The 14,375-nt window shown below is 42.0% G+C and overlaps 1 protein-coding gene and 1 long non-coding RNA gene across 8 annotated transcripts in view; one reads left to right on the top strand and one right to left on the bottom strand.

The window, feature by feature from the left end:
• The window catches only part of LOC147654288 (uncharacterized), a 148,802-nt gene extending 146,579 nt beyond the window's left edge, over window positions 1-2,223 (bottom strand). The window contains exon 1 of the long non-coding RNA XR_015284881.1: window positions 2,069-2,223. This is a non-coding gene — a long non-coding RNA (uncharacterized LOC147654288). The remainder of the gene's footprint in view (window positions 1-2,068) is intronic.
• On the top strand, window positions 2,213-11,727 carry HIKESHI (heat shock protein nuclear import factor hikeshi). 7 transcript variants are annotated; one of them, XM_086882310.1, is made up of 6 exons: window positions 2,312-2,417; window positions 2,790-2,898; window positions 3,209-3,391; window positions 7,039-7,190; window positions 9,798-9,916; window positions 11,488-11,727. In XM_086882310.1, the coding sequence occupies exons 1-6, from the start codon at window positions 2,388-2,390 to the stop codon at window positions 11,540-11,542; spliced, it is 648 nt and encodes a 215-aa protein (XP_086738436.1). In that variant the 5' UTR covers window positions 2,312-2,387; the 3' UTR covers window positions 11,543-11,727. The 7 variants fall into 7 exon arrangements, 6 of the variants coding, with proteins under 6 accessions (XP_023777554.1, XP_086738435.1, XP_086738436.1 ...); XM_023921765.2 differs by lacking the exon at window positions 2,312-2,417 and adding an exon at window positions 2,623-2,703 and having other exon boundaries at window positions 3,154-3,391; XM_023921786.2 differs by lacking the exons at window positions 2,312-2,417; window positions 2,790-2,898 and adding an exon at window positions 2,213-2,298 and having other exon boundaries at window positions 3,154-3,391.
• Window positions 11,728-14,375: the final 2,648 nt, after the last annotated feature.

Raw genomic sequence — 14,375 nt, 5'->3', positions numbered from 1 at the left:
CAAATAACATAAATTCATGAAATCCTAAATGGCCTGGGGACTAGACAGGCAGCAGAAAAAATAAACTGGCAAACAAAGCAAAAATGGTGTCCAGAGAAAGAGGAAAGGAGAACTATGAAACACCCCCCTACCCTACCACATGAATATTTTACAAGCTATTGCTGCTTTTGCAACTGTGACTAATGTAAAAAAAAGTTCAAGAAAGTTATTCTTTATTCAGGAAAAAACTCAGTTTTCACGTTTCTTGCTCATCAAGCATCCCCACCTCACTGCACCCATGTTCAGACACGTGTAGATACTTCTGGTCTGTGTGCTCAGGTGGGATCCCAGCACATATTCTGGCACACCACCCACCACTGCATGGGTGAAGTTTTGTGTCAGTCTGGACACAACTCGCCTGAGGTTTCTTCTTTCCTGCCTTTGTCACACCCAGGAACTGAAACTTTTTCTCAGAGGATCTCTACAAATAACTGTTTTCTGTGTTGTGCCACTATCTGTTACTATTGAACAGGAAACACCTTCCCTTACTGCACAGAGGGAAGCCTGCTCCATATGACCTTTTTTTTACCTATGGCTTTAAGGCATAGATCTTAGTAGGGGTGCAAGTGAACATCTGTGTCACAAATTCTAGAGCAACTTCATAAACAGGCTGAGATTAGCTTTTGGCTTTGGGAGCAGCAATGGCTCTGCTGCTGTCATTGCACAGAAAGCTCCACAAGTTTAGATAAATAGTAAATAATTAGGTTTAAATTCTAAAAAAAAAAAAAAAAAGCCTAAGCAAGACTGCATGAGAGCCCTGCTGAGATCAGGCTGCCCTGAGCCTTTTAGACATGGTGTAATCTCAGAGGTTTGCAGCAAGATGGCAGTCTGAGATGAGCTCTTGCCTAATTAGCAGATTTCTTGTTGTGTCTCAGTGGTTGCACTGCAGAGATTGGCCACCATCCACTAATTTGCAATACCCAGGCTTTAAAACACCTTCTTTGTTCCCAGTTCATCAGGGCCAGCTGGAAAAGCACCTGCCAAGCAGAGAACTCACATGCAAAGGTTCAAATCCAAAATGAGGCCTGGGACTGAGATGTTCTGCACTATTGCCTCAATACCTATTACACCTGGGCTCCTTACTAAATGCAAGAGGTGAATCAGGCAGAAATACATATTCCATCCTGCCTTTACAAATAACTGCAGACTTGCATCAGCATTTTTAATAGGTCTTGCTCTCATAATTTTCTCACATTTTTACACTGCAAGGGACAGGTTGGTTACTCCATCTGGTAGCAGGCATTGGCGTCTTCATTTTGTTTCAGTTTTTAGCATTTGGAACACCAGCACAATTCTTTGCTAAAACCATACTACCATAAAGTGGGCAACAAAAGCAGCCCTGGGAGCTTCCCCAGTGACAAACCTCCGCCACAAGCCACAGGTGCAGTGCCCAGGGCTGGGATGGCTGAGGACAGCAGAAGCTGTCCACCAAAAGTGATCCTGGCTGCAGGAAAGCTCCTGACGGTTCCTACAGACATGGGTCAATCACAGGCTCCAGAGTCGGTGGCAGCACACTGGCATGGTAAAAGGGGAGAGGTTTCATAAAAATTTGTGATTTGGGTATGATTAAGACTGAAGCATTAATTAAAATACCTGTGTACCTCTATTGTTTCACCAATAGACACACGAGAACAAGATTTAAAAGAATGGCTTCTATAGAAAGCGCAGAACACTGCTCCCAGTCAAAGGAAGGAATGATTTGTTTCCATTTGCTCTGACAGCCAGGAAACCACAAGCAATGAAGCACAGCAGCTTCCCTCGGCCAAAAGAACACGGCTGCAGCTCATATTGCACTAACTTGCAAGATAACCGCACTGTAAGCAGAGATTGAAAAATAATCTTTGTGTCTTGAGCCGAGGGAAACTTTTATCATAATTTATGGAGATTTCCCAGATGAACTGCTTCTTCTCTTCTCCCTGTTCATTTTCTTCCTCTGTTTTCTGATTTCAACCCATGTCTAGACGCCATTATCATGGCTCTATTGTAACTCAGCCTAGCTAAAACACGAGGGCGACAGACTCTGCGCTACCTTTGCTGAGAACACTGCTGCCCACAGCGCCAGGGCTGGCCCAGGGCTGTGCCGGACGGCCTCGCCTCTTCCCGCCCCTCAAGCACATCAGCGCGGTGATGCGAAAGAACTACATCTCCCGTCATGCTCCACTCCGACCCGCCCACACCATCGGTGCACGGCCGCGCGTTGCGCGGCGGGAGTTGTAGTCCGTGATGGCGGCGCTGCGGAAGTGACTCGGCGGCGCCGGGGTGAGCGGGGGCGTGTTGACTTTCCGGGGACGGCGCTCATGGAGGCTCGGGAGTAGCGAGGCGTCTGAGGGGGTTCGCCGGCCGCCGCCATGTTCGGCTGCCTGGTGGCGGGCAGGCTGGTGAGCGCTGCCCGGGCCCGGGCGGGGCCCTCAACCCGCTCGGGGGCGGGGTGGAGCTGCCGCAGGGCCCTTGGCCCCTCCGGGCCCCAGGAAGGGCCCCCGCCTGCCCGGCGCTCGGCTGGCTCCTGCCCCGCGTCCCCACAGGCAGCTTGCCTTGTCGAGCGTCCTTGCCGGGAGGCGCTTGCCATCCCTCTGTCAATGTTGTCTCCTCAGAGACAAGCTGGGAGCTTAAAAGAAGCTTTTTAAGGCTAGATTGTGCCTTGGCTGCAAGGATGTGGCATCTCGGGTAAAGAGGAGGGTATCTTTTGCTCTGGCATTCAGCCATCCTTCTGCTGCCTTTCTCAAGGTCTATTGTATTTCCTATGTGAACAGGTTTCCATGATCCTGGGGTTGTGCCAGCCAGGTGGTCAACAGCCACTTCTTAGTGACTTGGCAACCTCTTCTGCACCCTATTTTCCTCCTACGCACATGGGGAGCGAAGGTATTCTGATCCTGTAGTCCCGGGTGGGATATGTGTTCAGTGCAGGTAGAACAAGGCTGTTGTGTCTTTCTGGTAATATTTTTTGCAGTTGTTCTTCTGCTGTGTTTGACTTTTATCTGGCTATTTGCTCTTTAGGCTAGTACGTTCCTCACTTTTTGTTATGTACCACTTTAGGTGTGTTTCTGTAAAAGGAAATTCACAGACAGATGAAGATGAAAAACATGTTAATACTAATAAAGGTTTTGTTCTCTTTAGGTACAAGCTGCACCTCAACAAGTGGCAGAAGACAAGTTTGTATTTGATTTACCAGACTATGAAAACATCAACCATGTAGTGGTCTTCATGCTGGGAACTATACCATTTCCAGATGGAATGGGAGGATCTGTCTATTTTTGTTATCCAGACCAGAGTGGGATGGCAGTGTGGCAGCTGCTGGGCTTTGTCACTAATGAGAAGCCAAGTGCCATCTTCAAAATTTCTGGTCTGAAATCTGGTAAGACTAGAACATAGCAATCGGTGCAACAGATGTGTTCCGGAATGCATAAGGGATAAATGTATGAAGGTTGCTTTGAACAAAAAACTACTTAAAAAAGCAGCACACTCTGTGTTTTAGACAGTGCTAGAAGCAGCCTGTCAGCTTCATGGAAGTCTGTCTCTGTGTTACTGTTCCTTGTGAAATTTCTCTCTCATCTTCTCTTGTGCATGGTGTTGATCTGGAAATTCTTTTAAGCAGACTTGATGTGGTTTTGTCCTCTGTATAGAGGAAAAATGATCCTGTAACTTCCCTAACATGTTTTTAGATGTTTGTCTAGACATGCCAGCAGTGTTTTCTTTCAGCTTCCTCTGCTAAACAGTTGTGTTCTCTGTAGCACAGACAAGTTTTGCAGGGAGTAGAGCCTGGCAGTGATTTCTGACAGCTAGCACTCCCCAGCCGGGGGCAGTTGCTCTATAGAATTGTCCAATAGAGGGCGGAAAACAGCCCATTGGAAAACAGCTTTTGAAATGTTTTAGTACTTTTGGTACATTGAGTAGGATGTATGTGCACATGTTTTCCTAAATACATGTGGGATTTGCTGTGTGCATTATAAAAATGATGAGACATTCCATTGGCACACCTTTGTCCTACGAAAGGGACAGATACATCGGTAAAGCAACTTAAAGTGTTACAGTGATAAAGTAGTACACAGCTTTTGTAGGCTTGGGTGTAGTCTAGATTTTTGACTTGAATCTCTTTTTAATTAGGCATTGAGGATGCTCTGTTAAAATACATTCATTCATAACGTGGCACACTTTCTGTTGAGTTAGTCCTGGATGTGGCAGTATGGTTGAGATAAGGGCTCTCAAGCTGTAGAGCAAAATGAGTTCAGATCACACACATTCCTCAAAAATCTGGGCTTTCTTCAGAAGAGGGAGCAACTGCGAGAAGGGTTTGGGGGGACGTGGTTTTGTGTATCCCAAAGCTGTGTGCAAGAGAAAAGCGTATCACCAGTGCTTTTGGCATATGTTTCTCATGCTTGAAAGACTCACTGGTGTGTGCTCTTAGACAGCTTTGGAGGAAGATGCATTTTCAGATGCTTTTTGCATGATTAGCCATGATTTCCCAGTAAGGGCTGCTCTCAAGGAAGAACTCGGTGACATAGCTGAACCCATTTGCAGTGCCTTGAGGCACTGTTGTGCTTGATTTGAGCAGCAGAGAGCTCTGCCATTCCCATTGTCTGCAGCTTAGATCTTACTGTGGACTCAGTCTACGGCTACGCAATCTAAGTTTTGTGGCCATAAACAATATTAAGGTGGAGAAGACTATATAACAGAGCTGGAATCATTGAGAGACATTACTGATACCTGAGCTCTGCATTTTGGGTTCAATACCTGGTTGAGAGGACCAGAGATGTGTCCCTGTCAGTAGTGTTGTGTCCCTGGGAAGCAGTAGTTGTAGCAGAGTTTCATTTGTTTGTGCATAAAGAAGGGGCTTAGAAATGCTCCCTGCCTTGGAATGGTAAGGTTTTCTGGTTTTCAGTTGTGCCTGAAGGTGTAGAAATAGAAAACAAACTTTGGACTTGTATTTTGCACCCTTACTGTAAGTATGTTCACAAGTGAGATAAGAGTTACAGCCTTTTCCATGACAGGCTTTTCTGCTGTGAAGCTGTTTATGCTCTAATATTATGTCTACATTTGAGGCCTTCACATGTATAAGGGTTTTGTTGTTATTGGGCTGAAAGATATTGAGGGCTCAATCATTGAATTAAGGGGTCAACAAAGGGAAAGAAATGGGTGGAATAATAATTTCTGATAGCAGTTGCTCTGCAGTGATGTAATGTGTTGGAGAGTGTAGGGTCTGAGTGCAAAAACCTGAGCTTGTATTTCAGTACTGATTAACATTTTCTGCGTTTGTACAGTTTGGAATGCTAATTGCAAGAGCCAAGCATGGAAATCATGGAGTGTATTTCTCCTGGTGTAAGGATGACAGTGGATGCTTTTATTTCACACTTTTAGGGCAGACATCTTTCCAAGGCCATGGTTCTGTGGGAGTTCATGGAAAGTGAATGGAATGTATGTGCTTTATTATTTGGATCGTGCCTGTCTAAAGTAATCATACATTGTAACAGAACCTGTTGCTTGGGGATGTTACATTTTTATTGAAATGTCAGCTTCTCAGGTGAAGATGTTACAAGACGCAAAATTTGTACCAGCTCTGTTGCTGTTGGGATTCTGTAATAATGAACTTGATACTTAGTTTCTGATAGCTTGTATCAAGCAAGCATCTATGAACAGCAAATGCTGAGTTCATACAGCAATGACATTTCTCTGGAGAGGTTCTAAATAGCATTTCAGGAGGTGAACTCTTCTCCTCCTTACCTTGTGTTAAAGTAACATTTTAATAGGTGTGCTTTACTTATAAGGTAGCACTATATTACAGTTGTAGGATCTGGAGTGAGGAGTAGCACTTCCATTGAAAAGGGTGGTGAGTTTGTGAGTGTAATTTCTGTATGGGTTGGCTGTTTGCTTCTTTGTGCCTTGTGTCTCTGCAGAGGAATGGTCAAGTTCCTGAGGTCTTCAGTCTTGATCTCAGTTCAACTTGTCAGATTCTTTTTGCTGGCCGAGTTTTTGACTAAGTCAGATGGTGCTTTTGATCTCCATTAGCATTTCTTGCAGCTCAAGATAGTTCTGACTGGTCTGCAGGACAGCTCTTGATTAGCTTTGCTTTCTCCTCCTAGTAAAAGGCCAGAGTGCTGGTGAAACATTGCCCCTGTGTTAAGAGGGTACTTGGCTATTGTGTTCCCACAAACACAGGTGCAGTATTAGTGTTTGTTTACTGATAGCACTGTGATCCCACAGACATTTTCCTGCATTTTCCTTTAGAGATGCTGACAGAAGAGTACATGATTTAAGTGACTCTGAGTGTCTGTCCTTGTTTGCAGAGACCTTGGCTGAAGCTGGCACTGAAAGTATGGGTTGAGAAAGGTCAGAAGTGAGGGCAGAGGGCTGGGATGATGCCTGTGTTTGTGGCATGCAGTTTGGAGATGATTCCTTGTTTTCTTTGTGGCACTTACAAAGTGAGAGGCCTTTCTGTTCTCTGACTATTTCTTTAACGTTTGCTCCTTTTGGTGGGTTAGAGCAGTTCAGATGAGACTTGGGGCTTCCCAGCCCTCCCTGAGTCAGAGGGATCATAAATTAGAGCTCTCTACTTTTTCAGAGCAGGTTCACTAGAACCTGGCTTTAATGAATGAATCAATCAACTGCAGCTGTGCTGTGTGTTTCCTGTTTATCTGCAATTGCCAAAATATAAATTAAAAGCTTAGTTCCTCTAGAGAAGGGTTCTGCTGTCTTTCACTCACTGATTGTATTCTGCCTTGAATCCATTGACTTCATAGGCAGCTGTAAATGACATTTTTCTGTTTTTTAGAAATTTCCTTATGATCTGTTGTGCTTTTTAAATGTACCCATCACACTGTTCCATCTGTTGTGCTTGTGTGTACTTGTGCCTGTGCTTGGAGTGTGGTTTTTCTGTAATTCCTGAGATAGGGAGATCCCTCTGGTGGGAGCTGGGGAATACCTTCTACAGGAGGAACACGGTGGTTTAAGTTACACAGCCTTTACGTGTGTGCCAAACCTAATGTGTGCTGTTCGTGGTGCTTTCAGGGAAGGGAAGTCAACATCCCTTTGGTGCCATGAACCTCCCACAGACTCCAACAGTGGCTCAGATTGGAATCTCAGTGGAACTGCTGGAGAACCTGGCCCAGCAGACTCCTGTTGCAAGTGCTGCTGTGTCATCAGTAGATTCATTCACAGAGGTAGCCTGGACATTCCGTTTTCAGAAATTCTCTGCTCTATGGAATTCTCAAGAATTGAGCCTCTAGAGCACCAATTGGGGAGTGGGCAGGGGTTGCTGCTGCGGGTGGCAGTAGGATTGTAACCAACCTAGTAATTGTCAGATCATTCGGTTGGATGCTTTGATACTATGAAATTGCTTTTTCTTACACTGAAAAACTATCTCCTGTGAAAGACTGGAATTTGCATGGTCAGTGACATGAGGCCAAGAGATTCACTTGTGTCAGTGTCACTGTACTGTAAAATTATTTATGATACATAATACATAAGTATTATGATACTTATATGGAGCAGTTATGACTAAATAAATGTAAGAGAGAGTAGATCTTTGGTGATCTGTAGGTGCTGAAACTTCAGTACGTAGGTTTGCAGCGATGGTCAAAAATTACTCACAAGTTAAGGCAAATGTGGGCATGGATGCAGGGGGATGGATATTCAGGTGTACCACTTCCCCTGGAGAAATCCTTCTGATGTAGCTCTGCAGAACTAAAGAATTATGCCCTCTCCCACCAAAATATTTTTATTTGTTTTTCCCCAATGCCTTCTCTGTGGATCTTTTTTAATATGTGCCATTTTTTAACCCAGCCTGTTCATTAGTTTGAACCTCTGGAAATCATCAACCAGCTCTGGCAGTTAGTTGGCAGTCTAACAACAGTCCAAGGCAAGCTAGACCTGCATAGCAGGTCTTGATTTCCCTAACACTGATGGCTCTGGCATTTTCTTTTAACATTTCAGCAGTTAGTGAGGCTTTTCTTCAGACCTTTTTTAAGTTCTCACTTTCCTTCCAGGTGTTTGCTGAGACTGGTAATTGTACAGTAATCCTGATACTGTAGCTGATGTTCTTTGGCAGTTTACACACATTGTAGCTCCAAATAGGTAATGTTTCTGGCAGAAAGTTACCACAACTAGGGGTTGACCAACTGTTATTTTCATACAGTTAATTGAGCTTTTCTGGAGTTGTTACAGGCAAAGGACACCTAAATAATATTTCTGATTTCACCAATTTTTATTATAGCAGTAGTTAAGAAGAATAACATGCCACAACAGGTCATTTGCAAGGTGGCTCGTGGATTTTTCTGGCAGTACTATTGAAAGAAAAAAGAAAACACCTCATGATTGCATAACATTTTTACAAACATTATTTTCAGTTAAGTGAATTTTTCTGTTAAAAAAGACCAGCATCTAACTCTGAGCATCTTAACTGAAACTGTAATTGCCTTCAAGGAATGCAGTTGACCCAAGGGGTAGAGTACTACTTACTCCTACAGAGAAAAGGTGTGAGGTCAAAGTGGAAGGAAGCCTTTGATGGAGTAGATTGCAGAGGAAGGGCATATATGACTGGGAGCTTATTTGTGAATAACTAATGGCTTTCATTTAATATTTGACATCAGCTCTTTGAAACTGCTACATTATAGCAATAAAAGTATTTTTTAATGGCAAAATCATCTATTGCTACCCTAAGTTAAGGAGTTGCTCTTCTCTCCTATGACATTCTTAGTAGGTTTTATGAAGATTTATTGAATGTCTTTTTTATGTATATAAAGTATATATTTTTATAAATAAATGAAGTATGTATTTTTATGTATATAAACTTGTATATAAAAAAGAAGTAGGACAAAACCATGGAGTTCTGCATGTGAATGCATTGAGACTGAGGGTAGGGTTCTGGGATATCATTTCTTCTACTCCTTTTGTGAGAGGGGAGCACAAGACTGTGCACTTATTAACTCAGGCTCTGTTTCCCTGCATCATTTCACTGTCTATGAAATTTTCTATATAAAAATTTGTTGTTCTCCCATCAAAACAAGGCATAATTTTTTTTTTTTTTAAAAAAAAAAAAAAAAAAAAAAAAAAAGAATAGGGGAAATAAGGAGGTACTGTAGACTTGTATATTTGTGGACTGGCTGAGAATGTCCTACAACCTCATCCTCTGCACACAGGGCTTGCTATTTCTTGGCCTCTCTTTCATTCTTTTCTTTCCTAGTCCTATAGTTTAGGAGTGCCCTGTGCATCCTTTAGGGGGTTTTTTCCCCCCAAGATCTTCTAGTAAAAGATGCCAGGACAGCAGCCCTTCTGTGGGGAATGCTAATGGAAATTGCCCTGTCAGTGGAGTCTGATGAATTGTAACTAGACAGATTGCAGACTTTTCCAATCGTTTAACAAGTGGTTTTCTGGGAGCTGGAATGGCAGCTTTGGCCCAGTCTGGAGTTCTTCTGATTATTCAGGTTGGAGGAGAGGGACAGTTCTTGTCACTGCATCACGTCTTTGTCACAAACAGAAAATGTTCTTCCCAAAGCTGTTTGTCCAGTTGGATGAAGTTTAGCAGAGGGAGGACAAGTGAAGATTCTTAAAGTGATTTCTGGATGTTGGATGGATCTGAGGGCAAGAGTGAAGCTTAGGATGTTTTGATCATTGTCTCTGGACCTACTATATCTGCTTTCCCACTGAGTTTTAAATGACAATACTAAAATTACTTCATGTAGGAGCTGTATATCTGTTAAACTTTCACACAAAAATTCAAATTGAAGAAAGAACTTCCTTGAAATATCTTTTTTTTTTTTTTTTTTCAGTTCACTCAGAAGATGTTGGATAACTTCTATAACTTTGCTTCCTCGTTTGCTGTTACTCAGGCACAGATGACCCCAAATCCTTCTGAAGCTTTCATTCCTGCAAGTGTAGTTCTGAAATGGTAATGGTGATCTCTGGTTCTTTTTTCCTAGGCATTAGATCATCATTTCTAAGCACTGAACTATTGTCATTTTGGTCAGTGAGACTGTTGCTGATAATGCAAATGCTCATTTGCTGTGGGAGTTGTGGGAAGACAGAGCACACTGATACTTGTCAGTTTGTCCCTATTTGTTTTATTTGGTCTCTTCCTAGACATAGTTCCAGCATAGTTGCCTTACTTAAGTATGTGAGAGGTGACAAAATCATCTTGGTTCTGTCACCAAGATCCTTGAGTGTAAATACGTAAATCCCTCTGGGAGTTGTTTTCCAGGGACTGGTTTAATAACTGTCTGGGGATAGCCTGTGTAGTCTGGAAATAAATTGTGAACTGCAGGCAATCCTTTAGGTTATCTGATAATGTCTTTCCTATCAGTTTGGCCTTATTTATTTATTTAGCGTCTGCAGTATTAACCTAAGCCCTTTTTAAATCAGTATTTGAGACTCTCTGAATACAGTTTTATCATTAGTAAGATCTCATGAATATGCAAGCAGTTGATGAGAGCCACGTGTTTTGTTTGGGAGTGTTGGTAACTACAGACTCCATGGACTGTATGTGGATAGGGTCTCTGGAGTGACTGGTCAGGGCCTGGGTGAGGCTGAATTGGTTTAAAACCCTTGAGTCCTTTCTCACTTCATCTGGGCTATGAACTATGAGGTATAGAAGAACATTTTTTGGTTTCCTTTGTTTCCTTGGCAGTTCCTTTAGATTCCTTACATTTTGGGTTTGTAAGAATTAAAAGGGGGGTTTTAACTTCTGTGGCTCAAAGCCTATAGGCTTCTCTATTTTTTCTTTTTCTTTTAAAAGGGCACAGAAATTGTATATTTTGTCTTATTTCTTCACTGTGTGTCAACAGTGAATTCTGATGCTCAGTTTGTTTATGGTTTGCTTGGTTTTATGAGTATGGAAAGTGAAGCTAGGACAGCATGTGTGCATATATGTTTGCATTGTGTGTTAGAGAGTTACATTTCCTCATTTGATTTTACTAAAACGTTACCATCCAGCCTCAGATTCATACTTCTACCCGCCCAGACTGATTTCCTAGCCCAAAAAATGTTATGCTTAAAACAACCACTTACAATTCATGGACTTGTTTAGGTTGGAGCAGACCTTTAAAATAGAATCCAACCATTCACCTCCTGCTGCCAAGTGCACCACAAACCCAGGGCCAATAAAATATGTCCACACGTCTTTTAAACACCGCCAAGCAAGGTGACTCCACTACTTCCAGTGCTTGACAACCCCTTCATTGAAGAAAATTTTCCTCATATCCAGTCTAAATTAACTTACAGTTTCACTAAGCTTGAATGAGTCTCCTCTGGGATACTGCTTTAACAAAATTCATCTTGTTGAAATACACAAGTCTAACTGCAAATATTCTAGATATGTAAATGGATTTGGGATTTACTGATTTTCTGATGTGAAATAGACATAATTTGTCATGTTCTCTGCATAGACTAATTTAGACCCTTTTTTAGAAATACAATTTTATATGCAGCAGCTGTTATTTTTTGGTTGTTTTTTTATATTTCTAGGTATGAAAACTTCCAGAGACGTCTGACACAGAACCCTCTCTTTTGGAAAACATAAGTTTAAATTCTGTCATTTGGAGTTGTTCCTAAAGTGTTATCTGAAAGATGCATCAAATAACTCCACTGAAGATTTTCCGGGGAGAGGAGGGGAAAAATCCAAACAACAATTAGTCTCAATAGACAAAACTAGTAACTTTTATATTACTCTTAAACAGTATTTAAAATTAAAATCAATGAAAATTACTAGTCTGCATGTTGGTTTATTTAATTGAAGTGCTTGGCTGCAACAAGAAATCAGTGTTGCATGTAGAAATACTTCTTTAAAAATGCATTTAAAGTGGAAAAAATTACAAGATGAAAAATGGCAGCACTGTTTCATACTTGTGTGGTGCTTTGGGGTGTTGTACACAAACCAAGTGCAGTTTTTCATTCTTTACCTCATTTGAAGGGTGATCAGGCAACTGTGAATATGCTAATGGTTTTCCTGCTGGTACTTGCACTGTGAGTTCTTCCATTTTGTGGACAACCAATAGTCCTGTTCCAAACTCATATAAATGGTACAGCAGTATTTCCCTCTTTGACTGTAATACATTATTGAGTTTAATCTTGGAGTACCTGTCTTTAACTTTTCCTGTATGAAAGTGTAATGAAGAGGAATCTTTGGGAGCTTTGGCTGTGCTAGAAGAATTATTTCCAGTAATAAGAGAGTAAAATCTTGTTTCTCTTAAAAACCTGTGTGGGGTGTCTGATAGTGCTGTCTAGGTTACTGGCACCAAGGGCTGTCATTTGCTCATAAATTCAAAAGATTTTGGGGTGGTCTGAGTGGTTCTCATGATGAGTGCAGTTTCTGCTAGTGCAATGGCTTCAGCCACATGTGCCCAGGTATCTCATAGGTGAGCTCCAGCTGGCCCTTCTGTTCACTGGATTAGCTTGATCAGAAGTACGATGTTGAACAATAGATCTTGCTTTTTTAAGTCCTTTCTGTAACCAAGAACTAAGACTTGGTCCCAAATCATTGGCATGAAAATAAATGTTTCTACTTTCATTGACTGGGAGATGAAGCCTTTAAGGAGTCCTTTATCAAGTCAAGTCAGCCTTAGGTACACTTCTCCTGAGAATGGAAACTCAGTCCTTTGAACCTGCTCAATGATACGCTATGTCATTTCTGCCTTAGCTTAAAATGGTCTCTTCCCTTGCATAAAAGCAGAGGGCCACAAGGAATAAAGGGAATGAGCTCGACCTGGGGCCCAGAAGAGGAGGAAAACAGACTGATGAAACCAAGGAAGGCTGTGTAAGAACAGTTTTTGAAAAGTAAAACTAATTCACCCCCCGGTAATTTATAGCACAAAACTCAAGGTGATTTTCTAGAAGCTGTGGCACAGACCCAAGCCCTGAAAAATTTGGGTTGCCTGCTTGACTAAAGGCTTAATTTTCTTAAAGACACATTTGTAGGCCAAATGTTTGTGGAGAAGCAGCAATGAGGGCAGTTAGCAGAGGCCCAGGCTGAACTCCCTCATCAGAATGGGTCATTAGGATCATTCTGTGTGACCTGTCAAATTCTGCTGTTGGATGTGGTAGTTTTGTCACACATGTGGCAGATGCCTCACATAGCTGGTGACAGAAGTGGATCAGAAGAGACAAGAGGGACCAAATGGAAGCTGGGAGTAGTCATTGCTCAGCTTCTCACACTTCTAAGGAAGTATCTGGCTGCCTTGGAAATAATTAACACTTCATAGGCCATTGCAAGGCATCAGGAGTTAGGGAATGTGTCTACAGGATGTAACAGACTCATTCTATCAGTACAATTTAATCAACAAAGGAGTGATTTATTTATAAAAATTGAGGTACCATCTACAACTTCTTCATCTGACTGGCTAGAGCTGCCCTCTATGAAATAATCCTCATGTCTCTACTCCTTGTTGCAACTTCCTATGGCCCTCACTATCTGACATGGTTTGGTGAAGAATGAGTTACAGAACTAAAGGTATTAAAACCCAAGGGCCTTGTTTGGGCACAGACTGGCACTCTGCTGCTCTCCTCTAGTTACAACAAGCTACTTCTGTTCTGACTAAAGCTACATTCAAGTTATTCCATATGCTGGTGGGATTGTAGTTTGGGCTTCAGGAAGCCAGACACACCAGACTAGACCATGTGGGTGGGATCACTAAGTCCAGCATAAGCGCTGTGGCTGCTCTTGCCCCAGCTCCAACCATTAAGGCTGTAAATAAAAAATACGTAATTATATGGGGGTTGAATAATTAAGGAGTGTAGATTAAGAACTTCTCCCAGTACTGCAGCCACTCTTGGTTCAGCAGGTGTTGTCTCTGAGCTCACTGAATGTGGCACATGCTTGAAAGCATCATTGTAAATTACTTTCTTTCCTGCTGTGACAGCTTACCGATCAGAAACTCACAGATGGAAGACTTTATCCCCCTTCATTCACAAAAGTATTGTGCCTTTCACAACTGCTGTGAAAGTAAGAACTGATTCACTTCTACAGATTGTGTGGATGGCCAGACTGTGCTTGTCAAGCATTTTTCTTTCTCAGCTTTGAAGTAAAGGATTATGGTGGGTGAGTTTCACTAGCCCTGTGAGATCCTATCATATGATCACTAGTTAGAATGCTTGAGGAAACAGGTATTCAGTCTACGGAAATTTAATGCAAGAAACTTCAGGGTCATCTAAGCTGTCTCCCAACAATAGTTTTAACTTCAATATTGTGGTTTTAAAATGAACAGGATTACAGGAATAAATGTGAGGAGAAACAAGATACATACATTAATCTATTCTGCCTTTAACTATATATATATATCCTTTTTTTTTCTCCACACACAAAATACTAACATTTCTTTCCCCTGGTATGGCCAAAGGTGTAATGCCTGTAATAATAA

This window comes from Cyanistes caeruleus, chromosome 3 (assembly GCF_971803275.1).
Source record: "Cyanistes caeruleus chromosome 3, bCyaCae1.hap1.1, whole genome shotgun sequence".
In the NCBI taxonomy this organism is placed as follows: Eukaryota; Metazoa; Chordata; class Aves; order Passeriformes; family Paridae; genus Cyanistes; species Cyanistes caeruleus.
Note: the sequence above shows the minus strand (reverse complement) of the source record. Positions and strands in the feature narration are given on the sequence as shown.

Excerpts from the sequence above, each read along its gene's own strand:
- HIKESHI (XM_086882310.1), top strand. The coding sequence starts at position 2,388 with ATGTTCGGCTGCCTGGTGGCGGGCAGGCTG. Across the intron at positions 3,392-7,038 it reads AATTTCTGGTCTGAAATCTG|GGAAGGGAAGTCAACATCCC; the intron begins GTAAGACTAGAA and ends TGGTGCTTTCAG. Across the intron at positions 9,917-11,487 it reads GCAAGTGTAGTTCTGAAATG|GTATGAAAACTTCCAGAGAC; the intron begins GTAATGGTGATC and ends TTATATTTCTAG.